Consider the following 26,510-nt stretch of genomic DNA (forward strand, 5'->3'; position numbering starts at 1 on the left):
TTTCCTGTTTTATTTTGTACTTACCTCTTGTCTTTCATTTCAGGCCCTGTTTTCTTCCTCCCCTTGTGTGTTTTTCCTGCCATCATCAGTGTCTGCCCCGCCCCTGATTGCTTGCACCTGTTCCCACTCACCTCATGTTTAAATATTCCTGTCTCTCCCCTGTCCTGAGTCAGTTCATCTTGTTTGTTTCTCGGAATGGTCGTGCCAAGCCTCAGCTCAGAAAGGATCGCTTTCAGTCATGTCAGGTTTTGTTTCTTTTGTTAAGTTTTGTAGGCTTAAGTTTTTCTTAAGTTCTCTTTTTGTTATGCATAGTTTTTCATGCTTGTGCAACACACACTCACTCCATAAACGTCCAGGAGCGACGCTTGGTCAGGGTCCCGAGGCGTGCAGTTGGGAGGCTCCTAGGCTCCTTCAGCTTCATAAAGGGACGCAAATAACTTTCAACTGATTGCAATGTATTCCCATCTGCGGCGGGATTTGACGCTCATGGAAGCACGGCATTCATTTGTGTCGGCTGCCCTTAAAGGCAATGTGAGTGTCCATTCCCATTGGATAACAGAGAATTGTACAGCAGGAAGTAAGTATTCTCCTTACTGTCAATTGATTTGACAGTAATATCTCCACTGCTCATCAACTCAAAAACACCAGATTATCCTTGTTGATTAAACAACATTGAAACAGGCGGAGGCAAGATCCTCAGCTCGAATTAGCCGCAAAGCACGCTGGGATTTGGTGTTTCTAAAATGTCAAATCCGAAAACATATTTTAAAAATAAGATAATACATTATTCCGAGTGTGCTTGCTTTTTCTCTTTGAAAGTCATCACATAACGGCATTGTAATACACGGTTCGGCTGCATTAAATATGAAATATCTGCCGTAGTTGTATATTTATAGAGCCCTGAGGAGAAACATGAGGGCTTTGTAGAGACAAACAGGAGGAAATGCCGCCAAACTGAAAACGTGACGTGGATCCTAAATATATCAGCAGTTAAACAACATCTTACATTTCTTTTCACACAATACGCCTCCTTACAGTAACAACAATAATTCGGGTGACTTTTATATTTGATCCAATTGGTAGATCGACTGTATTTACACCATAACGGTGCACAGCTGATAGAAACGGGCACCTAGTGGTTAAAGCGCGTTATTGCATTTTTTGAAAAATATGTTTTCGGATTTCACATTTTATAAACACCAAATCCCAGCGTGCTTTGCGGCTAAATCGCGCTGAGGATCTTGCCTCCGCCTGTTTCCGGTTTCGTATTTCGTAAGGATGTATTTTGTTGTACACAGATTCCTTCACATTTCAATTTTAATTTACATTAAAGTATTTCGTGAGGCCTTCTAACATGTTTTTAAATATAACTACGGTTGTAGTTGAAGAGTTTGTAAATTAACATGAACCGAAGCTGTTGCCTGGCAACGCAATCACACAACGTCACGTCCGTTAATTCCACATCCACCTGGATTAACATCGATTTAATATATTAAAGTAGCCTTTGTTTCTGCTAAAAGAGGTGTCGACCAGCTGGGGTAACAAGAAAATGTTCACAAAACCTATCAATGTCGTTTAATCAACAAGGATAATCTAGTGTTTTTTAGTTGATGAGTAGTGGAGATATCACTGTCAAATCAATTGACAGTAAGGAGAATACTTACTTCCTGGTGTACAATTCTCTGTTATCCAATGGGAATGGACGCTCACATTGCCTTTAAGGGCAGCCGACACAAATGAATGCCGTGCTTCCATCAGCGTCAAATCCCGCCGCAGATGGGAATACATTGCAATCAGTTGAAAGCTATTTGCGTCCCTTTTATGAAGCTGAAGGAGCCTAGGAGCTTCCCAACTGCACGCCTCGGGACCCTGACCAAGCGTCGCTCCTGGACGTTTATGGAGTGAGAGTGTGTTGCCTTGTGAGCGCCTTTTTGTTATCTCCAGTACCTACTCTGTCAAGAGGGATTACCTGATCTGTGAAATTAAAATTACGTTTTCTTTTACATTCAAGACTTTGTCTCTGGGTCGTGCATTTGGGTTCATCAGTTTGTGTCGAGATCCTGACAGCCTGTAATGCTTGCCAAAAAAACGTAGACTTAAAGAGGAAAAATCACTGTCATCGCTATAGCTGCCTATGTAGAATGCATACAGATAAGATCAATTAGTTTAATATTACAGTACCTTTTAATTGAATAATTCCACTCAAGACTTACATTTCAGCATTTAACAAATTGTATTAAAAGACAGTGACAAAAATATATCGAGCTTTGAAAAGGAGCTAAAAACCTGAATCAATGCCTTCTGATAATAACAATCACATTACATTATCTGTAATAACATTAAAGTATTTCATTATCTTGTGGGTTTGCATTATATGTTGAATCTTCTTTTGATACTTACCTTTTCATCCAAGGTATTTTTTTACTCACTCCCAGTAACAGCTTTTAAGGCCTTTGTCAGAATATTACTTATTATAGTAATAACTAAACGAAAGATGTGTGACCTAAACACAGAGAATCTTAATTAAATGTGTAGCACCAGATTGGGATTGTGTGACATAATTCTGTGGATGCTACTGTAGATATGTTGGCGGGCCAGCCATGAGTGTATCAAAAAACAAACCTAGATCAGACATTAGGAAAGTAGGAACATATTTTACAGTTACAGGGCAAAGTAAGCAGAACGCTGCTGATGTTTGAGAAGTCAGAGCTCATCTTTCTGTGCGTTCACCTAGAGTGTAGTGATGACCTCATGAATTGGACCCTGATTCGTTTCAGTTGTTTTTTAACAACTGATACAGCAGCATACGACTCAAGCTACCAATAATCAGGTGTTATTAATAAATACACAAGTTTTCATTTCAGAGTGTCAGAGAATAGATCATAGTGAAAAATATTCCTTCATTCAATATGCTGCAAAACATGGCTTATGCCACAATGTAAGCATTGTCATTCATTAGTCAGAATAGCTAGGTGGCTGTGCTAACATCATCTATGTAATAAGAAAGTAAGATCACATTATACCGCATCCTTATATTGTCAATTAAAACTGAAATGCAACAACCAATTACAACTTCAACACGTATATGGCATGACTATCCTTAATCGTTTAATTTAGATGTTTCCTATATTATGCAGGTTCATCACAGTGGATCAGTGGTGCAGACCTTCAAGACTAAATCAGGATGTCTACCTCAAAATATTTTCAATTGCTGACTGAACTCCTTTCTTTACAAGTCAGTATTCTCCACCACACTTCTCAAACCTCCCCACCTTTCTTGCTCTTGCTTTATATGAGCTTCTCTCGCCTCCACGAGCTGCCTGTCTTTCTAGTGTCTCCTTCAGACTGCTGCTTTGCATTCTCAGCGACAGGCGATCGATATGCCGCCCTCTGTGTCTGGTGAGCCGGGCGTCACCACTGAAATAACAACCACTCAGCCTGTTTGTATAGAGCAGTCTCTCAATTCGTCCATGGTACTCAGGAAACTCAATGCAAAACAATCATTTACAACAACATGGCCGGCCGAGAGCACTGAGGTGGTGGAACTCATTCATGTAAGAGCAGAGGAATAGAGAATAGATGTTTGACTGATGTGTAGGTGGCCTTTAAAGCAAGCAAGGTATGTTAAATGATTTGGAGTGATGGGTTTGGCATGACATTTTTTATGATACAAGAAAACACTTCAGCTGGAAAAGAGACACACTGACACCCTCCTGGGACAGACAAGAGCCCAGCGGGATGGCGTCAGTGTTTCAGCACTTATTATGATAATACAACAACATAGTTCTGATAATGCAACCCAGATGCCAGAGCTCCAAACGCAGGTGCTCAGTGGGCTGGTGTTAATTGCTGCTAATTGATGTAGCAACACGTCAAGTCATATGTGGTCTCTGTGTTACCGTGAGAACAGAGGGGATTGGACGCTATGGGCTGTGTAAGATTATTCAGGAGTTCTGTTATGTTTTATTATTTATTTAGTTCACAGACAATTAGGATGTTTGTTAAAATAGACACAAATTGACAGATTTTGTTTTCTATGTCATAGATAATTGTTATTTGGTAACTGCAGTATATAACTGAATCCACAAAGCATTAAAACTGTAAGACGGTCAGAGTGAACTGCTTGCATGAACATTGGGATCTGCATAAATAACTGGCCTTTCAGCATCTGTAAGCTATTTGTGTACAATTCAGAAAAGGTCTTCATATGATGTATGTATTATTTGCTAGTCATATTATTGAAATAGTAATTCTGGCATTGTTTTCTTTCTTTGACTTTGTCTACCCATGCTTGTATGGGAAAGTGACAGAATAGCTGCATCAAATAATTTGTTTGCAATTAATCAACGATAAAAAGCGATAAAAATTCACAGGTCGATATGAAAAGAATCCTAGGCTGAAAATAAGAATGAGTAGGGCAGTGCTTGGAAAAATGCACCCGTCTTTAAAAGCACGGTTTTGTTTGATCTCAATGACAGCCATTGTATCGGCAACTTTCACATTTATTTCCTCTTCCTGCAACATGTTCCAGCTCACCTGGCTGCAGGCCTGGGTGCCTTGCTGCAACTTCTTTAAAGAGCTTTAAGGGGTCTTGGAGAAGGAGCAGAGCAACAGATGAATAGACTAGCAGAGAGAGGAAGGGATAGACGAGTGGGAGGAGGAGGAGGAGTGGAGCTGGACAAGATGAAAGAAACAGCTGTATACAAATGACAGGCTTCCGTACCCCACCACTACCACCATGCACCAGTCTCCCCCCCACCTGCGGTGATGTTGCCCTGTGCGGTCATCGAACAGCTTCAAAGAGCCAGGCAGGCGAGACGAGGCGAGTGGGCAGAATCCTCAAAGCAGCAGCCTCCCTCTCCTCCTCCGCTAACACCACGGCCTTACACACACAAGCACAATCTGCCTCGTCCATGACGAGCACCCTCCGCACCCCCGCCGCATTTAAAGAGTAGGGGGAAGAAATATAGAAGGAGGAGGGGAATGGAGTGACTTTATCACAGCCATATACTCGGTAGGATTGAAAAGCTTGGCTCTGATGTAAGACCAACAAGTGTGTACTGTGTATGCTATTTCTCCATGTATTTCTTATATTTCATGAAAATCCAACATACACTAGACAGATAAAATCAATATGATGCCATTTGGCAGCCATTGACTTCCATTGATATTGCTACTCCTTCACTCTTAGATCTTTTCTTTTTGTTGCAATTTTGGGTAGCAAAACAAACTGAAAAGTAAAAAAGGCTACATGCTAGAAAACAAGAAATTGTGCTTGTGAGCCCCTGATGGAAGGAAATTCAATTGTGTTTTTGTTTTGGTTGCCCGAGAAAGATATCTTGATGTATAGCATCTAAATGCTCCAGTTTTTTTATTAGCTTCTGCCGTTAGCTTTTGGCGTTAGCTTTATTGCTGACAGTGGGTCCTTCTCACTTCGGTTAAATGGATTCCTTGCGTCCCTCACTTGCGTCGTTTCCCTGTGACTAGTCCCTCCAACCAGGGAAGCATGGAGAGACGCAAGGAAACCACGAGAAGCAGCGAAATGAGTTTTATGAGCAATGGGACGTCCTTTCCTCCGGAGCGTCACGTGAAGCGACGTCCGTTTGTGATGACGCTGCACAGCTGATCGTCTGACAGCAGCCAGCTCTGTCCCCGTTATTTCCACACACACCCCCGCCTCTGTTAGTACACATTTACTGACTCAAATATTTGTATCATCTCTTGTAGACCCAAATAAATAAAAATAAAATAAGAACTAATTCTCAAAAAAGATAAAGGCCATTCTTAAAATGTATAAACAAACAATAGTTTGATTAATATTGATTAGAGTGCACAAAATAAATAAAATAATTCAGAGAAGAAAAAGAGATATGTTATCTATCAAAACCCAGTTATTAACATTCATTGGATTGCATACTTTGTTTGTTTGGATATGTAGCAAATTAACATTTTAAATAGCACTTAATGACTGACTGAATGGAAATGACAATAAATGAAAATGTAAAACGAAAAAAGCGATCATGAAAATGTTTCCAAAGAATGAATAAAATGATTTTTGACCACTTTGTTGTTCAGATATATCATATATTTGTAACTAAATGATACATTAATTGAAACAAAACACGGTATAAACTGAGGAGTGACTCCCGTGAGGTTCATGTATTTTCTTCACTCCGCTGGGAAACTGCTCTCATGTCAAGAAGCATCAGATCAGTGCATGCACTGCATCGTCCAATCAGTGAGCGATACACAGTAAGGGGGCGGGGCGAGTGTCTGAGGATTTCATCGAAGGATGGTCTGGTGGTACCTCGATTATAGCTCCTCCATTATCGCCAATGGTGTAGTGGGCGTTGGACGCGGGGGTACGCCGTAACCCCACTTATTTGAAGCATGATTTCTTTTTTTAATAGTCTAATACATCTAAAATCATTGCCAGTGTTATCAGTTGCACGTGTGTGTTTGTTGTAATAATGACGAAAACATAATAGGCAGATTTCACAGTAATTATAATAAAAACGTAGCTCAAGCATTTATGCAACTTGATTTGAAGCGTGTGTGTGTGAGGGGCAGAACCGTGTCTGTAGGGTGACCAGGTGTCCCGCACTATGCGGGACTGCACACACAGCATTTTTATTATTTGTCCCGCGTCCCACACATTAAGACTATGTCCCGCATTTGAGTGATAGTCGCGCAGAAAGGCCGGATCGGTTCGCTGACAGCCGGCACCGCCCTTTATTATTATATTGTCTAAACGGCATCATGTAAGTTAGACCCTCCAGACAAACGCGATTCTGCGATCGCAGAATTTCCCGCATAATCAGCAAAATGCCGCAGATTTTTAAAAGTCAGCATATTTCTCAAAAGGCCGCATAATCCCCGCATTTTTCCACACAAAGTTGAGAAAAAAAATTAAAAAGTTAACTCGTCTTGACGAGTAATGATGATGACGCAACGTCATCAGCCCGCGCATCACAGAAGGCAAACACCGTCGTGTGAAGGTGTGGAATTCACACACCAAGATGAACAAATCGAATCCATCACATTTACCCACGAACATTTCAGCTAAAGACCGGGCAAAGCAGTACCCCAATGTCTTGCACGAAAGTGGGGGGAAACTGTTCTGTACCCCGTGCAACTGTGTGTTGGAGCATAAAAGGAAATCGACTGTGAATACCCACTTCGATTCGCTCAAACATTCAAAAATGGTTTCTGCTGCGGACAAGAAAGCCAAACAACTCACGCTCACAGAGGCTTCAACCTCCAAAACCCTTTCGAGGGTTGCAAGAAACGAGGTGAGTAGCCTACAATATTGAAGCTGGTCAGATAACGAACGAGTAAATGAAAACAGAATGAGGAGGAGGGGGGTGGGTGTGTGTGTGTGTGTGTGTGTGTGTGTGTGTGTGTGTGTGTGTGTGTGTGTGTGTGTGTGTGTGTGTGTGTGTGTGTGTGTGTGTGTGTGTGTGTGTGTGTGTGTGTGTGTCTTTCTGTGATGTAGCTTGCTGTTTATCATAGCAACTCTTTAAAAGTGCTCCCTTTCATTCAGTAGTAGCCTAGTAACAGGGTGCGGGAGAATAATCACCTTTTTTCCGCTTCCCGCATATTTCACAACTGTTCGCATATTTCGCAACTTTCCGCATATTTCGCAACTTTCCGCATATTACGCAACTTACCGCAATTTTCCCGCATAAAATCACATAAAAACCCCGCATTTTTATCGTATAATCAAGGATTTTAGCCCGCATAATCAATGATTTTAGCCCGCATAATTAAGGATTTTGGCCCGCGTTTTTCTGGAGGGTCTAGTAAGTTGCGCTGACAGGCGACACAGAGGTTTGAAAAGTACACTCATTATAAACTTGAAATGGTACAGTATGATTTTTGATGATTTCAAATATACTGTAGATGCATAACATGTACCAGTGTCAGCTATAACTATTAAACAGTGTCTCAGGGGATCCTAAATAAAACCTTTTAGCTAAAAACTATAAATTATAATTATCTTTGTTGAATAATATGGCATTTTCAGTAAAAAGCTCAATATTTGGACCCCTTTTGTCTAGAATGCCTGGCGTTGGTATTTGTGATAGAAAATAGAGAGACTAACGAGGAACAAATGGCAATTTTGCTGTGAAACACCCCCCGTCCCCCCCAGCCCCACCCTTCCCCTCCACCATACCTAACTATCATGATCAAGAATGACAGTTCTTGGGTGAAGGCCAGGACATTTTTACCACAGACATGTGATGGATATGGACACACACACAATGAAAAACAGCAAGGCAACCAATAAAAGCCATGTTGTTGTTTCTTTATTTGATTGTAATTATTAATTACAGGACGTCAAGATTCCATCCTCTTCTCTGCTATACATTTTCTCAGACTGGATGATGATGGAGCAGAAGGAGGTGTTTTGATTTGCGGCTGTCAAACACACAAACTCTGCACACATGCATGAACACACGTGAACACCAACCTCTCACTCGCTCAGTCCTGCCCTTCATTGGCCTGGGCTGGTAAAAAAGAGCGGGTGTGTGAGAATCTCATTACTGCAACACAAAGCAGAATTTCCTTTGAGGATTGGTGTGTGTTTGAGGGAGAGAGAAAGAGTGAGACAGTTATTGTGTATGCAAAAGTGAAATAGAGCAAAAGTCTGCTAGTGCGGGCATGGCTATCTCAGTGTGTGTGTTTGTGTATATATATGTGTGTGTAAGGCAAGCTCAATCAGCAGCAGACTGATGGGGAGGGAGACTGAGGCAGCTGGGGCCTCCTGCCCAGGCCTTCAATTTCCCTCCCAGTCCAGCCACTGGAGTGTGTAATTACTATGGGGCCGGCCTGGGGGCTGGCATGGAAGTGCAAAAGCACACACACACAAACATACACACACATCATCCCTCAGTATCCACCCTACCGCATCCACTACTACCCCCCAAGTCACACACCTCCCACTAATAGCCCCGACACATGCATGATCTCCACTCTCTCTCTCACACACACACACACGCACGCACGCACGCACGCACACACACACACACACACACACACACACACACACACACACACACACACACACACACACACACACACACACACACACACACACACACACACACACACACACACACACACACACACACACACACACACACACAGTTAAGAAACATGTCAGCCTCCCTCTCCTGGACTGTAGTTCATCCTGATACCCTGTGTTGCCCTGGGGTGGCTGAGCATCTATGATCCACGACTGAGAGCACACTATGAAATCCCTCTCAGCTCTCACTTCACAGGAAGTATCCACTCTGCCACCATGACACAAAGTATAGATTTCTAAAAGTTATAATCTTAAAAAAAAGTTATGTTTTAGTATTTTTTGTATTTTATTGTATATTTTATTGGAAATGTTTTCTTAGTTTTTTATGTTATTACATGCATATTATAATATCTTATTTTATCTTTTTATTACAAATCCTCTCGCAAGGATCCTGGAGGGGGCCTGGGAGTACACTTATCCGGTCTACATGTGTTTTGTAGACTTGGAGAAGGTATGACCGAGTTCCCAGGGAGTTACTGTGGGATGTGCTGCGGGAGTATGGGGTGAGGGGGTCTCTACTCAGGGCCATCCAATCTCTGTACTCCCAAAGCGAGAGCTGTGTCCGGGTCCTCGGCAGTAAGTCAGACCCATTTCCGGTGAGGGTTGGCCTCCGCCAGGGCTGCGCTTTGTCACCAATCCTGTTTGTAATATACATGGATCGGATTTCGAGGCGTAGTCGTGGGGGAGGGGGTCTGCAGTTCGGTGGACTAAGGATTGCACCACTGCTTTTTGCAGATTATGTGGTTCTAATGGCTTCATCGGTCTGCGACCTTCAGCACTCACTGGATCGGTTCGAAACCGAGTGTGAAGCGGCTGGGATGAGGATCAGCACCTCCAAATCTGAGGCCATGGTTCTCAGCAGGAAACCGATGGACTGTCCACTCCAAGCAGGGAATGAGTCCTTACCCCAAGAGAAGGAGTTTACGTATCTCGGAGTCTTGTTCTCGAGTGAGGGAACAATGGAGTGTGAGATGGGCCGGACAATCGGAGCAGCGGGAACGGTACTGCAGTCGCTTTACCGCACCGTTGTGACGAAAAGAGAGCTGAGCCAGAAGGCAAAGCTCTCTGTCTACCGGGCCATTTTCGTTCCTACCCTCACCTATGGCCATGAAGGATGGGTCATGACCGAAAGAACGAGATTGCAGATACAAGCGGCCGAGATGGGTTTTCTCCGCAGGGTGGCTGGTGTCTCCCTTTGGGATAAGGTGAGAAGTTCAGTCATCCGGGAGGGACTCGGAGTTGAACCGCTCCTCCTTCGCGTCGATAGGAGCCAGTTGAGGTGGTTCGGGCACCTAGTGAGGACGTTTTTCCTTGTACGATGTGAGGGTCTAAGGACAGAGGGTGTCGTATTGTCATACTGATATTCTGTACAAACTGTGAAGTCCACTGAGACAAATGTAACATTTGTGATATTGGGCTATATAAATAAACATTGATTGATTGATTGATTGATTGATGCCACCTGGGCGCCTCCCTAGGGAGGTGTTCCAGGCACGACCAGCTGGGAAGAGACCAAGGGGTAGACCTAGGACCAGGTGGAGGTATTATATCTCTTCGCTGGCCTGGGAGCGCCTTGGGATCCCCTAGTCAGAGCTGGTTGATGTGGCCAGGGAAAAGAAAGTTTGGGCTCTCTGCTGGAACTGCTACCCCCGCGACCCGACCACGTATAAGCGGGAGAAGATGGATGGATGGATGGATCTTTTTATTATTCATTTTACTTCTTGTGTATACACAAATATTTTGTTTTTATTTTATTCTAAAACTGTCACAAAAACCCTTTGACAAACTGTTCCCCCCGGATAAATAAAGTGTCTGATTCTGATAAAATAATATATTGCTTTACCAAAATTATTATTAATATATTATTAAAGTGGACCTATCATGCTGTATTTGAATAATATAGTGTAGGACCATACCTATATAAGGCATATTTATACTTGTTATTTTTCAAAATACCAAACAGATCATGCATTTTAGCCATTCCTCATTTCGTTCAATTTAACACTGCCTTTACATGGGCTGATTCTGTGAGAACAGCACCATCTACAGGCCTGGCATATGTACTACAGCGTCTCCAGCGCTTTCGAACGGCAATGTCCGTGGCTGTATCCTCCTGATTGGTGGAGTTGGCCCAATAGCCGTAGCGCCACTTCTGTGATGTCATAGAAGTGTTCAAATCTGTATCAGTCTGTATCAGATCCGTTGCAGCCCCTTTTTAAGAAATTTGGGTATGGAGGAAAATAGAGAGGGTTGTGTAGAAAAGTGCGTTTTGCATGATAGGTCACTTTTAAGTTAATACTAATGAAAAATCATCATTCAAACATTTAACGGGCAAATCACAGGTTTACTTTTATCATGACTGCTATTATTCATCAAAAGGTCTACAAGACATTTTTAAATATTGCAGGGCGTGCTGGAAGAGTCAGGAACCTGTACAGTGAGCTGTTAGATGAAGCCACACCTCCAACTTCTCAGTGAGGTAACCGACCAATTTCAATTATTAATCTCAAAATTAAAGCACAATTATTCACAAAAAGGTAAAAAAAGGCCACATTATTGACCCGAAAGTACCTAAAAAGTAGACTCAGATGCTCGTCAGGGTCCTGAGACGCTTCACACGTTGACATTTCTTCAACAAAACGTTCACATGTAAGAGGTTTATCTCTCATTCAGATCAATGGAAAGGCTCTCTTCCCACTGATTACTGCACATCACCATGGAAACCTTTGATCTCTGGGCTCAAGCAAAGGTGTTTGATAACAACGTTACCTCAAACACCTGTATCATGGAACACGATGATGTCATAACTCCAACTGACATGCTCAGAATGCCACCGAACATCACATGATGGTTAACACTGTGGCCCTGAACAGCTCTACGTCAAATCTGATGTTACATAATGTGGTGTTACCATGGCATAAAACACGATGTTGCTGTAACTCCAAAGGACACGGTCCGATCGTTCCCCAATCTTCACCAGCATATCACCTCTCCATGCCTCAACAGCTCTATGTCAAATCTGACGTCTCACCCTAAGCCATTTCCATCCCTCGCCAAAAAACATGATGTTGTCGCAACGCCTATGAAAAGGGCCAAAACAGCACAAGACTTCAGATAATGGTTAATGGTCCAGCCTTCAACATGTCTAAGATCCAATAATGAGTTTTCCTCAAAAGCTGTTGCCATGGCAACGCATCCCTCGCCATAAACCACTATATTGCTATAACTCTTATGAAAATGGTCAAAACGTGCTCAAACTTTACATGTGTGCTAACAGTCCAGCCGTGAAGACATCTACGTGACAATTTTGAGATTTCTTCAAATGCCGTTGCCATGGCAACACAATGCTCACCATGAAAGACGGTTTTCTAATAACTTCAGTGAAAATGCTCCAAACGGCCCAAAACTTCACAGGTTTGGTAACGAAGGTAACATCAACACATCTAAGCATATTATGGGGCTTCATCACATGCTGTTGCCATCGTGACAGATCACTCAATCCATCAAGTTAGTTCAAAAGTTTGCAGTTAAAATATTCTGCTGCTTTTCAAATCCTTTTTACTTTCTTTTCTCTTCTTAATACACATCCATTCACTACTACTTACATTTAATATTTAACTCCTTCAGCCTACTTTCAAATACAGAAACTATTAAACTATTACATTATTCAGCTATTTAAGGACATTGAGGCTATATATATTTTTAAATCTTTTCTTTTAAATATTAAGCTTCTTCACTATTTTTCCTACACTTCCAGTTTAACATTTCACTTTCAAGTTTTCAACAAAGTCATTACAATGCATTTGAGCTGTAACAATTTTGATTCAAATCATTTCACTTTTCTGCATTTCTCCACTAAGTTAAGCAACACACTTACTTGGTTTTTGTAGCTAAAATCAGCTACAAAGACAGTTCAACTAATACAATATTCAGCTTTTTCTGCATTTTCAGCTAATTTCAGCAACAAATGTACACAGTTTACAGCATTCACACACATTTTCAGCAGGAAATGCCTTTTCTAGTTTCAACCAATATTTTGCAGTCGAATAACTTCAGCATACTTTCAGCTACGGAAACCATTCAAATATCAAAAATATTCAGCCTTTTTAGCACATAATGGGAAACGTTCACATTTTTCAAAATATGTTATACTTTTTGAAATATTCAGCTTTTTAAACTCTTTTTTTAACATGTAACTATATGGGAGGAACCTTCAAATCCTCTTTTAACTACACCGTGCGCCAAATGCTACTCCTTCCACATATTGTTAGCTACAGAAATCATTCAAATATTAAAATGTTCAGCTCCTTCAGAACATGTGTGCTATGACTTTTCTTGTTTATGACATTTACGCTTTTTGAGATATTTAACTTAGTTTGGAGCTTGGTAAAGAGGGCTTCTTCAGATTTTAACATTAGTGTGTATTGCGCCGCTCGTTAAGTCTAGAGTGCTTTGATCTCAAAACAGAGTGGAGGAGAGCTTGAAATTCGCCAAAAAAATGTTTTAAACCTGCCATAATTCCCTAAACCTACAGTCTTTGGACATCATCTTTCATGAAAAACTTAGGAAAACCTCTCCTACGTTGAAAAAAAAAAAATATGAAGCAAAAAAATTAAACAAAATACCTCTTGAGGGCATGAAGTGACAAAAACGTTCAACATGTCTCCATTAAGGCCCATTGTAAATTCAGCCTGATTTGTCCTCAGAGCACCAGCTGCACACCTTTCTCCATGGAAAACCTTTGATATCTGGGCTCATGTACACAGGTGTTTGATAACGCCGTCACCACGGTAACCTTTGATCTCTGGGCTTACACACACAGGTGTTTGATTAGGTCGTCACCTCAAACAAAAACAAACATACTGGAGTTTAAAGACTGTCTCAGCCTATTCTTTTCTGTCTGATGGAGACTTCATACTGACTTCAACACGTTACACATATTTTATACATTATTGGTGACGTTTGGTTTTAGTTCAAAAGTTTGCAGTTAAAATATTCTGCTGCTTTTCAAAGCATTTTTTTCTTTTCTCTTCTTAATACACATTCATTCACTACTACTTACATTTAATATTTAACTCCTTCAGCCTACATTCAGCTATAAACCATTCAACTATTAACTTATTCAGCTATTTCAGGACATCAAGGCTATACATGTTATTGTTTATACCTTTTTTTAAACCTTTTCTTTAAAATATTAAGCTTCTTCACTATTTCTCCTACTCTTAGTTTGACATTTCACCTTCCAGTTTTCAACAAAGTCATTGCAATGCATTTGAGCTGTGACAATTTTGATTCAAATCATTTCACTTTTCTGCATTTCTCCGCTAAGTTCAGCAACACACTTGCTTGGTTTTTATAGCTAAAAGCAGCTACAGAGACCATTAAACTAATAAAATATTCAGCTTTTTCTGCATTTTCAGCTAAATTCAGCAACAAATGTACACAGTTTACAGCATTCACAGGCATTTTCAGCAGGAAATGTCTTTAATTCCTGTCCGTTTTCTTCATTTTGCCACTTATGTCATCATACTTTTTGTGTCTTTTAACCTCTTTAACTTTTTCTGCACTGTTTTCTTCTTCTTCTTCTTCTCCTTTTGTTTTTATGAAAGTTCACAATGAATTTCTAAAGTGGTATGCTCTCCTAATATATAAAAATCAATATTAAAAAAATATTCCAAGGCATTTTGAGTAATGTGGATTGAGTGTGGTCCTATGATCAGAACATCCTTAGCAACAGTCTGTTATACCTAGCAGCGGTCTGCTATACAGAAATGGACTGTAGAATGTTGAAAATTGACCAATCAGAATCAAGTATTCAACTGTGCTATGAAATGGGCCCTTGAAATGTCTGAGAATTTACAGCAAGCAGTGGAGTTTGACTCATTTGAAATGTTGCAGATTTTTCCTATTTCGACACGGGATTTGGAAATTCAGTGTATCTGTATAATTAAATGTTCATTTGATGTTAATAATCCAGATACAGAGAAAAAAACGGTTCCTATCATTAGGATACCATATTGAGAGCATTGTGTCTTGGCTCTCTGAGTTGTTTCTCTAGCTGCTTGTGTGAAGCTACAGTTTCTAAACCTGTGAGTGGGATGTGTGCACTTGTTTTACTGTAGCTGCTCTAGCAACAGGCAGACTTGAGAGAAGCTCCTTGATTTAAGCACGTTTTAATGGGACACACACTTCTGCCTGACAGCATCTAACAGAGGCCCTGCGAGGTTTGGTTCATCTTTCTATGCTTCTTACCCCTTGTGTTCGTGCGTGTCATCCATGTCCTCCTCAGCGCAGCGGCAAAACACGCACACACTCATCGGTGGGCCCTAGGACAGGCAGACAATTAAACAGGTCAGCATGGGGTAACCTCTGCCAGCCTGTGGGGGGCGGTAGACAAGCAGCTGGAGGTAGCAGGACAGGCGAGAACAGCAACACCTCAGACCGACTTGCTCTCTGTTTCACATGCACACACACTCACACATACCACACACCCGTACACCACATGCATTTACCCAGCAGGAGAGAAAGATGATAAAGAAGTTACAGAGTGGAGGATAAGGACCAATTTCTGGACACTGACCTCAACTCTGAACCTCTGAAATTACACAAAGACATTATGAAATGACAGGAAAGTTAAGAAATGTAAATGTTCTCCCCACAAGGTTAACTCTTATTGCAAATAAAATTGTCCTTGAAGGAACTGAACCTTTCTAAAAATGTACATACATATTCAAATCCATTTCTTCATTATGCGATAGGGACATGAAATATAAATCTAATTATATGTCATGGTACTCTTCTGTTCTCTTGCAGAATATTACATATTCATTCTCTTAATTTCTACAACTGAGTGTATTATTCCTCTGCAGAGATGTTACAACAATTCAAAAAACAGGTGCCTCAGTGTCTGAACAAACTTCATTCTTGGATCTTGTGTGATAGAAGCAGATTAAAGCCTTTCTCTGTTTGTGTAGTAACTGATTGCTGAGGCAATGCTATTTTTGTTTGTTATTGCAGCTGAGGCGGAATTACCTCGATATTGTACATAATAGTCAATTAAATTAACTGTGAAAGGCTATTTATTTTAACCCGGGGATACTTTTTTCTTCTCCTTTTCTCTCCTCTCATAGATGTTGTAAGGAAAAAAAAGGCATCAGGAGAAGAGAAATTGGCAGGAGAACAAAGAGGGAGGATTTAGTGGAAGCTTCATAGCTAGAGTCATACTGCCATCAGGTGGACGAAGAAAACCATGCAGGGTCTGAATACATGTGTTAAAGCTGGACCGTGCACTGTCTCCTGCACAGTCTCACTGTAACATTTTATCCCAAAATATGATCAATGTATTGATCAGAGCCATCACATTTTGTGTTAACTATAGCTTTAATTTGTTAACTTCCGCATTTCAATGGTGTAATTCTGCTTTTGCAGCACATGTAAGACAACATGTCTATTTAGTTTAACCCTTGTGTTGTGTGCGAAAGCTGTAACCGTTCATGGTGTTCACGGGTACATTTTTACCCATGATTTATCTCAGTCCAAAGATAAATGATGATGATAGACCAGGTGCGTGTTGCGAAAAGATTATTGTTACAGTGGATGAAGGGGGTGGGGGTTGGGGTGGGGTGTATTTAGTCAAAGATGAATCTTGATTGGGCCCGAACCCCATTATAACAATTATACACTTTTTTTTTAGAGACCTTCAGACTTGGCTAAAATTGACAAAATCAGTTTTGTAGTGTTTATATAGCTGTTGTGGAGGATGTCATGAAGCCTTGTTCAGATAACAAAAAACTAGAGCGTAGTTATTATATCATTTTAACTTGAAACGGGTCACGGGAGACCCAAACACAACACAAGGGTTAAAGGGGCCCTATTATGCTCAATTTAAGGTTCATAATTAGTATTTTTTGCCTCTACCCTGACATTTTTAAATGCTTTAATGTTAAAAAAGGTATTTTCTCATACTGCCTGTGCTGCAGCACTTCTTTTCACCCTCTCTCTGTGACCAGAGCCTGCAGTTTGCTCTGATTAGTTAGCTGGCCGGCTCTGTTTCGATTGGCCCTAAGCCAATCACGTACAGATAAAGATTAGGCATGACTAATTAATACTAATTGGCCTAATTATACTATTAGTACATTCCAGTGGTAGGATTAGTTTTGATCATTAACATTTCCAATAACTCAAGAGCAATGAAAAGTCAACACCAAAGTCATCTTTGGTATACAACATTTATTTCATTCTCAACAACATTAAGGTTAACCTTAAATGTATATCTGCATGCTGCCATTTAAACGCTTACATGTGTTTTTATTCCTATCACATGGTAGTAAGGTGTAAATGGGGTGTAAAATAATACACAACACAATAATGCTCACTGATACGGAGATTCATATTACAGATGCATTTGAACACCGACTGGCATCCAAATGGAAACAAATAGACAGAAAACACAATGTAGAACAAGAAATATAAAGGATTGCACACACGCACATATGCACACAATGCAAGACAGATAAGACAGAGTATCATTGTAAATGCGAGTTAGAGCAAATTATGTGTTGGGGGAAGTAAACAAAGCCAGTTCTTGTGATCAACTGCAGAACACTTTCCGTCTCATTGACTCTGAATAATTGTTCACATCAAGTGAAAAGTAATTACATCACAAGAACTCATGTTGAATGGTTTGATGTGTATAAGTGTGTAGAGCAAGATGAGCGTTCATATTGGTCAGTGATTTCATCCCCAACTGTGAGGAGTGGTGTCATGGAATTAAGTGTGTTTGATTGTCTTCTGTCTCAGCTTATGTGCACCAAGTGTGTTACCTCTAGCGTTTTTCATTAATGTACTGTAGCTTTCATTGACTCCAAATATAAAATGTAATTAAAATGTCTCAAAGTGCGGCTATTTTTTTACATCTTTAACCTTAGCCCTCCTTTACCCTTGGGTTGGGGTTGGGGTTAAGGCACCGTAGCGTGTCTGTGGGTTTGCCGTGCATGCTCTCCACTTTAAGTCAAATGCCCATTCTGGTCCCTGCGTAAAATACAATTCAATTGTTGTGTGGGATTACCTATACGATATAGAAGTGTTTCATGGTAGGCCTGAAGGAACTCGTTCAATTGGTATTTTGTGTGTGGTTGATGAATTGCTGATTACTAAGGATACCATTTGATAGGCCTATTTCTTTATTATATGGACTGTTGATATCAATTGTGAAGCGGTAGGAGTGAGTCGAAACAGTATGGGTCTGATTATGTCCAAATAGTGGTATATTTGATGAAGCATGCTCAGTGGATAGTTGGCCATAATAACATTTGCAGTCTGATACTCTAGGTCTAATGTGAAGAATCACATGGTGGGGCAAGGGTTATCTGGTATCGGTGTAGATGCCTACGAAGTTACTCCCAGTCATACTCAGAGGGGCATGGAACAAAGGTCAGGCCCCTCTGCAATAGCCGCTGCTGTACTGCAGAGAGGAAAAATTATCTAGACTGATAACTGTGGATGATGAACTCCACCCCAGGTCAGGTTCGGGGTTGGGTTTAGAGGGGATGTGGGTCCCGTCAGATTGTAGGTTACGTGTAGGTGTATACTGTATGTACTGTATGCTGGATTGCGATTATAAGCGTTATACATTTATCTGTAACTGTTGGAGTCATTTTTCCAGTATGAGTTGAGCTGTGGGTGTCATCCAATGGATCTTGACTGGTCTGGTTGTGATCATGTTGTGTAGGATACCAGTCAGGGGTTTGGCGTCTAGAACCTAGATTCATTGATCGGTTATAGATTTGTTTTTGTGTGGGTGAGGTTGTTTTGGCAAGTTTGTGAAGAGCCCTGAGCCGTGCTATAGTTTGTCTGGTGTTCTGGTTCATTGATACCACTAGACAGGATAAGAGTTTAGACCCTAGGGGGTGGGTTGGGTTTAAGTAGTTATAATAAGTTGTAGGCTTTGGCCCTGGGTAGCTGTCAATTTGGATGTTTTGGTTCCTGGGATGGGTGGGATTCTGGAAAGGTTGGATTCTCCCAATATCCGGATTGGTTTAGTACCTGTCATGCACCAGTCCTGTAAATTGGATTTGACCAGATGGCACTTGGCTCTATATGTAGCTGGAGGGAAGGAGATGTTAAGGTTTGGGGAAGGGAAGTGTAAGGATTAGGGTTTACTGTATATGATGGTTTTGTAATGTTGTTGTAGAATCATGTATATGTATGCAGTTGATGGTGTTGCTATGTAATTTGGTGAGTGTTTTTTCTGTTGGTGTGGATGCTATAATGAATTATGTAAGTCTGTTGACTTATGTGAATATGTGTTAGCTGCAAGGGCCTTTCTATTTTGTGTTGGTGGTGTATTGCTTGAATTAGCTTAAAGTATTGCTTACTGAGGTGTCTAGTTTATTGATCTAGTAGGTGAGTCAATGGACCATAAAGATGTGTATCAGTGGATGTAGTTCTATTCGTGGTGTGTATGCTGTATTGTAGTGGATGAGTGTGTTAAGTGACAAGAGAGACTGTGTAGTGTTTTTGAGCTTGGTGGTGTACCTATGTGTGAGTTGTGCCTGTTTCCCTCCTTCACTCGATTTCACAGTCAGATTTTTATATAAATACAGTATTCATAGTTTAGGGGCCCTAACCTGTCTCACATGGACGTTGTCCCCTCCTTGTTTGGTCTGTGGATGGTGGTTCTGGTGTCTCTCAGGTGACTGTTGTTTCAGGTTAGGGTGTTCTTATGTGTCGCAATGAGCCTGTGTGAGAAACTCAAGCAAAGGTCTAGATGGTAAAACTTAGGCCCTTCAGGTAGAGGGAAAGGCTTTGTTAAAGTTAAAAAGACATTGGTAAAAAAGTGAAAGAATAAATATAATAATTTTTATAAACTTAAAATCCCTGACGTTTCATAAAATGTGCTGTTTTTTCAGAAAGAGAGGTGTGATGGTACTGGGTTTTTTCTATCCTGTTTTTTGTATACACTGGGGTAAAGGTTTAGGGGTTAGTTTTAGGGTTAGATACCGTATTGGAATGAATATAAGTTGGGAAACTCCTCATGAGGAAATTAATTACCATATCACCTTGCTATTAGTCAAGAATAATGGTTATGGTTACCCATTATTAAATGAAGTTATTATTTTTGGGAGCTATGAAATGTTCTTTGCTTTTTCTTTCTTCTTTTACAAAAAAAGCACTACAGTCGCGTTTCTGTTTGCTGGTTTAGGAAAAAAGGAATTGCAAATGTAATAAAGTAACAAATATACTTCAATTAAGAAAAAAGTAAAAAAAAAATACAACTATTAGGCTAATATTATTAAAATAGTTATTATAATAAAGCAAAATTATCAATACATATAAAATAAGAATGATTTTGGAGACAGGCTTTTTCAGACAAAACATCCGTTTGTAGTAGTTGTAATTATTGTATTGAACTATTTGTAAGACATGTAAGAGACTTGTGATGTTTCATTTGTCAAATGATAAGACAATGTGAATGTGACTAAGGCACTAGTCCCGCCCTAACTGTCTGGTGATTGGGTTGACAAAAACGTTTTTGCGATCGGATTGGCTTCCAATAACAACACAGTTCCGCAAATCCAGTCTGTTTTTGTTTTGACACCGTTATTGTAAAGAGCTCTTCACAGAAGTCCACAAGCAAGGACACAGTCGTCATTCTACACTACGGTTCGTCACTATATCTCCTTGATAATACAGTCTTACATTACTCGACACATGCATGTCCTCTTGTAAGGCTCCGGTTGTGTCGTTTTATCACTACACGAGAGTTTCTTAAGCTAATGCTAATGCTAGCTAAGTTAGCTGCAGGGTCCTTATCAGACGAAATAACTCTACCGTTAGACAATAGCCATAAGGAGTCGACTTGACAGTTGACAAGCTTTGCAGATATTAGCCTTTTCTTTGCACGTGTGTGAGGCATACATTCAATGAAAACATGCTTACGATAATATAGGTTAAGATAGCTAAGCTTAACAGTATGGCAGGGTATACAAGAGAAGCCATATTTCGTATATCTTAGCTCTTTATTTTAAAGTATGCTCACTCAAGTAAAGACACAGTATAGGATGAGAAAACAACATAACATATGCTTCTTATTCTGGCTGTACTTGATGTTGAAATCCTCAATATGATAATGATGGGACACATTTTTCTGTAACATTAATGGTGTTAAAGCATCCCTCTCAACATGTATTTTTCTTAAAGTCAGTGCAGTGCGCTTCTGAAACTATTAATGGTTTAGATGGTCAACAGTACATTGCTTGACAAGTTTAATTCATTAAATGTTAAAGTCATTTATCAGCAAACATGGGAACATCCTCTGGTTCCAGCTGTTGAATCGCTTGCTTTTCTTAGATCACTAACATGGAACATCTTTTGACTAAAGCAAAGACTTTGAAGATACTTGACATTTTGCTGGGGATTTTTTTTGGTCTAAACAAATATTTAAAACATTTCAAATTTAAGAAGCTGAATCTGAGATGTAGAGTCAGGCAAAAATTAATTCTACCTGTCTTTCACATGTTCTTCTATTTGCATGCTACAGGGAAACATTCGGTGCTCTACAAGTTAGTTCCAGGGCAAATAAATGATTTGTTTTATTTCTATGCTGCTGTCATAATAATATGTGATTTTTGTAACTTTTCAGGTTAAAACATACGGGTGACGAAATGGCATCGGACTCCCCATGCCGACCTAGTCGCTGTGCTGGAGGGGTTCTGGTGCGGGCACAAGCTGCTACGTAAGGACAGACATCAGCAATATTTATTTTATTAGAAATCCCTAATATGATTCTGTCTTTCCATCCGTCTGTCTGTTTCTCCTTAAAAAAATTATGTTCCTGGGCACCAAGCACAAGTCAAACTCTGCTTGAAGAAGTTTGATGTTGGATATTTTCACGTCATCTTTAGGATATGTTTTTAAATTGCACCACTTTAAATGTTTCCCCAAATGATATTTACTTTTTTCAATATAATTTAAATCCACTACATTAAGTATCTACATGCAGATAAATACATCTATACAGCTTTAGAACATTTACATTTTGCTGGGCTGTCAATCTAAACAGGCTGTTTTCTGTCACAGGGAGCAGTCTTACATGGAAAGTGTGGTGACCTTCCTGCAGGATGTGGTACCCCAGGTAACTTTTTGTCAGCTGTTTTCAAGTTTTTTTTATCCCAATTCCCCAGGACTGTCTGATTTCAATTGGTACAGCTCGTCTTGAGTATGTTGATATGGTTATACTAGAAACGTGACAAAATGAAGTATTCTCAACAAAGTCAGTATGCATACTGAAAAACACTTCTAGTCTGCTGTTTGTGAACACTTTTGTCCCAAATTTCGAGCAATGGTGCTAGAAAACTCACTCTTAAAACGTATGCATTATTACAAAAATGATAGATAATAAAGAAACGCACTCTAGAGTAAAGAGTGTAAACATATACATTCATTTGAAAGTATGGTTCAGTCAAGTTTAAGTTAAGATCATCACAACAATACTTTTTTATGAAAGACAGGTTATGGGAATTGAGTTTGTTACCTTACCTGAATGATATGTGATTTAAAACAGCAATATAAGAACTGATGCATACCTGAGCTTACAGGAAAAGAAAAAAAAAATATATATATATATACCCTTTGGTTGTTGCAAGATTTCTACCTGTGATTTTGTATTCATATTTTGTTAATTTATACAATTTATACTTTTTTCTGGTAAACTAAATTGAGTAATATCATTTGGATTATTAATGTTTGGAATATTTGTCACACTGACCTGTTACCTTATCTGTCTTCCAAACTACAGGCATACACTGGAGCTCCGCCCACTGATGAAAAAGAGAAAATCATTTGGGTTCGATTTGAGAAAGCTGACATCAACGGTAAGTTTGTAACTCTCTGACAACATCAAGTTAGTTTAGTTTAGTATTAAAAAAAGAGAGTTCTAACGGCATGGTGTTCTTTATTTAAAGTTACTGCAGGGAATCTTAAACTGGTTAGGAAACAGTTGCAATGTAATTTCTTTATTTTGTTCTAATGTCGTATTTGCTTTTGCTTTTGCAAACTTAACATGGGCCAAAACACCCCAAAGCCTTTTTGGTTTGAAAGAGTTTGGTGCTGACAGCAACTCGAAGCGAACCGTCCATGTTTCCTGGGAACTAAAAGGGATTCACTAAATCTATAAACCATATTATTTTCATTTCGACGCCACTTGCTCATCAGAAGAGAAAAACGTTAACAGGCCCTCACACACACATCAGGAGCAATTTGGGGTTCACTATCTTGCCCAAGACATTGAGGTAGCATCTGGGGAGATGACTCCTTATCATGTCTGTCTACACACCAAATCATACATCAAAACGTTACATTTTACGGGTAAACAAGGCATTAACTGTCATACCCTCTGCTGCTCTTAATCATCAAAACTCATCATATAGAAAAGGAAAAGAAAGGACGTAGAAAAGAAAAAGGGAAAGGACAGGGCTGTAAAGGTCAGTGTTGGGTGTAACGCGTTACAAAAGTAACGGGGTTACAGTAATGTATTACTTTTTGCTCTAACAAAGTAATGTAACGCACTACTAATGAAATTTGGGTAATATACTAACCGTTACAATTCTCATTAACGCAGTTAAAACTCATTTTAACCCGAAATGAAATGGTGTTTTGTTTTTTAAGAATTTAACAACATCGTGAGACATTCCAACACCAGAGAAACTGTGCGGGTAGATTAGTAAGCCTGGTGTTTAACCTTCAGGCTCATCAAGATCCCTCCACTTCACGTCGGGTTCCCTGATCAGCCTGTCGGGGGTTCTTTTCCCCATAATGACCGCCTCGCTGCACATTATCCCGCTTATTACACGGCCATATACTAAACAAACTACAGAGCCCATTCCATGTTCCTGTTATTGTTTACTTCCTCTCTGCCTTCTTCTGGTGATTTATCTGACGTCCAGTGCTCCGTCTTTTAACCTCTTTTCCTTTCTCTTTCTTGATCCTCCTTAGCAACCTTCATTATAGTCCTTGACAGTGGTCTGTATGACTGGATTAACAACGTGTCACATGTTAAGAATTTACAATCAGAATCGAGTATTCAACTAAGCCGTGTAATACAAGTTGTTAGTAGCTTTAAGGGCCTACACAGTTGTTATGCTATACCACATTGCCCTTCATTGGATGCATAATGAGCTGCACTAAACTACATTTTAGCATTTAAAATACCTAGCACTTCTTTGGCGGTTATTTTGGTGAAAGTAACTCAAAAGTAACTCAAAAGTAGTGTAACTCATTACATTTCAGAGACAGTAATATTGTAATGTAACTTATTTCTTAAAGGTCCCAATTTCATGGCCATTTCTACTGATCATAATTCCATTGTTGAGGTATACTAGAATAGATTTATATTGTGAAATTTTCCAAACTCACATTGGTTTCTCATACAGCCTCTCTGTAAAGTATGTGTATTCACTCTCTGTCCTAAACGGCTTGTTGGAGCTCCTGCCCCTCCCCTCCCTGTGAGCCCAGTGGCCGTCTGTGATACAGTGAGACATAGCGAAACCCAGCCTGAAACCAGCCCGAGCACACAAACTCACACACCCGCAGCCTCGCCGCGTCCCGCCGTCTCAGGGAGGAGAAATCGATGGAGCTGCAGCGGAGAAATAATTGAGTGTGTGTGATGCTGAACGACTCCAACGAGGCATTCTGGGGCAGCATAGACAGGTCTTTTCTGTGTTAGAGTTTTACTCGCTACAGGGTGTACTTTGATGGTTTGTGACTCTGCAGACCGTTTACGTGCAGAAAAAGCTAAATAACACACAAGGGGACGGGTAATAACCGGAAAAGCATGACATGGGACCTTTAACAAAGACAGTAATATGTACTGTATTACATTTTGGAAGTAACTTTCCCAACACTGGTAAAGGTTAATAGGCTTACAGATGATTGGAGCTGGACAGTTGGAGGGCTGCAGACTGGGGTGCAAAGTGTTGTGGAGTAACAGAAGGGAAGCAAGTCAGGCCTCTAGATTTCAAATGTACTTATACACTACATGTGATTGTGCAATAATAGCTGTGATGATCCAACCATGTTCTGCCTGTCTTTCATGGGTAGCTTTTGAATGCATTCCATTTCTAAGTTCTTAAGGTATACAGAAATGAGGATTTACTGCCACAGATATACTGTATTAGGTGCTGCTTAACAAGGTTCAGACTCAGACTGTTACTTCTCTGCTTTCTTCTCTTATATGGGCCTGCTTTAATTCTCTATGTGGTGTCTTCTAATAAGAAGGGTGAGGGTCAGGTACTACGTTTCTTTCAAACCTCTACTCTACTGCTCCAGTAGTGCTGTATGTCCTTTGAGAGGGACTTGATCTGAAGAGTTATGCAGGCATCGTGGTGGAACTTGGTCATCAGACTCAAGTGAAACTCCATAGTCACTCAGGTTTCCGTAAAGCTGCTTCTTTCCCTTCGCGGTGATGATGGAGTTTTATCACAGTGTGGAAGCGAGCTGCTCCATGTGTGCCACCCGTCTTCAGGCGCCGGTGCTTGGAGCCCACCCATCTACGATCTCAGCCTTTTTTTTCTTTTCCCGACTGCACAACTATGATGTTTTCTGATAGCATCTTGCACAGTTGGGATCCAATTGTTGTAACCAAATCTGCCATCAGTCAAAAAAATACACGCCTGTCAGAGAACTCAAAATGGCATCTGGGTTAATTGCTTTTTACAGTAGGTTGCTCAAGGAACCCATTTTGCCATGATAACACACAATAAGACTTACAGTGTGCAAACAATACGAACGTCACTCGTACACTGAAGATAATTAAAACATAACTTTTTTAAATATTAAAGGACCCATGTCATGGTCATTTCCACTGATCATAATTCCATTGTTGAGGTATACTAAAATAGAAAAATACTGTGCAATACAGCATCTCTGTAAAGTATGTGTATTCAGCAGTATTCACTTTCTCCACTAAACGGCTCGCTGCAGCTCTCCCCCCCCCTCCCCCCCCCCCTCCCTGTGAGCCCAGTGTGCTCTGATTGGTCGGTAAGTTGTGAATCGCGCTGAGCTCCTTGGAGGTGTGATTTCCTTGTTTAGCGATACATAGCCAAACACAGCCAAACTCAACCTGAACACACACAAAGTCACAGCCGAAATAAAAACAATAAGTGTGGCTTGATATTGAATAAGAAAAAGGTTTATAGGTTGATAAACGCTGTGAGAATGGGTCTGCAGAGAGATCCGCGATCCCAACTGTCTGCTTGCAGCAGGGAGCAGAAATCAGCAGAGCTGCCTGCACTGAGTGTGTGTGTGGATTGGTCAATTTGGACCAATCAGCGGGGGCTTAACGTAACGGCTCCGCGGACGTAACGTAACGGCTCCACGGATTGGCCCATTTAGTTCCGGGTACGTGCTTTCGTAAGCACGTACC

At 40.4% G+C, this 26,510-nt stretch overlaps 2 protein-coding genes and 1 long non-coding RNA gene across 10 annotated transcripts in view; 2 read left to right on the forward strand and 1 right to left on the reverse strand.

Moving 5' to 3' along the window:
- Window positions 1-16,610, forward strand: part of LOC307036324 (uncharacterized protein) — a 98,516-nt gene extending 81,906 nt beyond the window's left edge. The window contains exon 6 of the transcript XR_013807331.1: window positions 16,219-16,610. The gene's annotated coding sequence lies outside the window, so the exon portion shown is untranslated. The remainder of the gene's footprint in view (window positions 1-16,218) is intronic.
- Window positions 1-26,510, reverse strand: part of LOC307036328 — a 238,918-nt gene that overhangs the window by 38,656 nt on the left and 173,752 nt on the right. The window lies entirely within an intron of this gene.
- Window positions 20,616-26,510, forward strand: part of bcas3 (BCAS3 microtubule associated cell migration factor) — a 363,412-nt gene continuing 357,517 nt past the window's right edge. For all 8 annotated transcript variants that reach the window (XR_013807330.1, XM_079676535.1, XM_079676538.1 and 5 more), the window contains exons 1-4: window positions 20,616-20,752; window positions 21,732-21,824; window positions 22,169-22,223; window positions 22,887-22,962. Coding sequence is in view for 7 of the 8 variants with exons in the window: in XM_079676535.1 (XP_079532661.1) it covers window positions 21,754-21,824; window positions 22,169-22,223; window positions 22,887-22,962 (202 nt within the window). In the remaining variant the exon portion in view is untranslated. The remainder of the gene's footprint in view (window positions 20,753-21,731; window positions 21,825-22,168; window positions 22,224-22,886; window positions 22,963-26,510) is intronic.

Source organism: Notothenia rossii, assembly GCF_949606895.1.
Source record: "Notothenia rossii genome assembly, chromosome: 4".
NCBI lineage: Eukaryota > Metazoa > Chordata > Actinopteri > Perciformes > Nototheniidae > Notothenia > Notothenia rossii.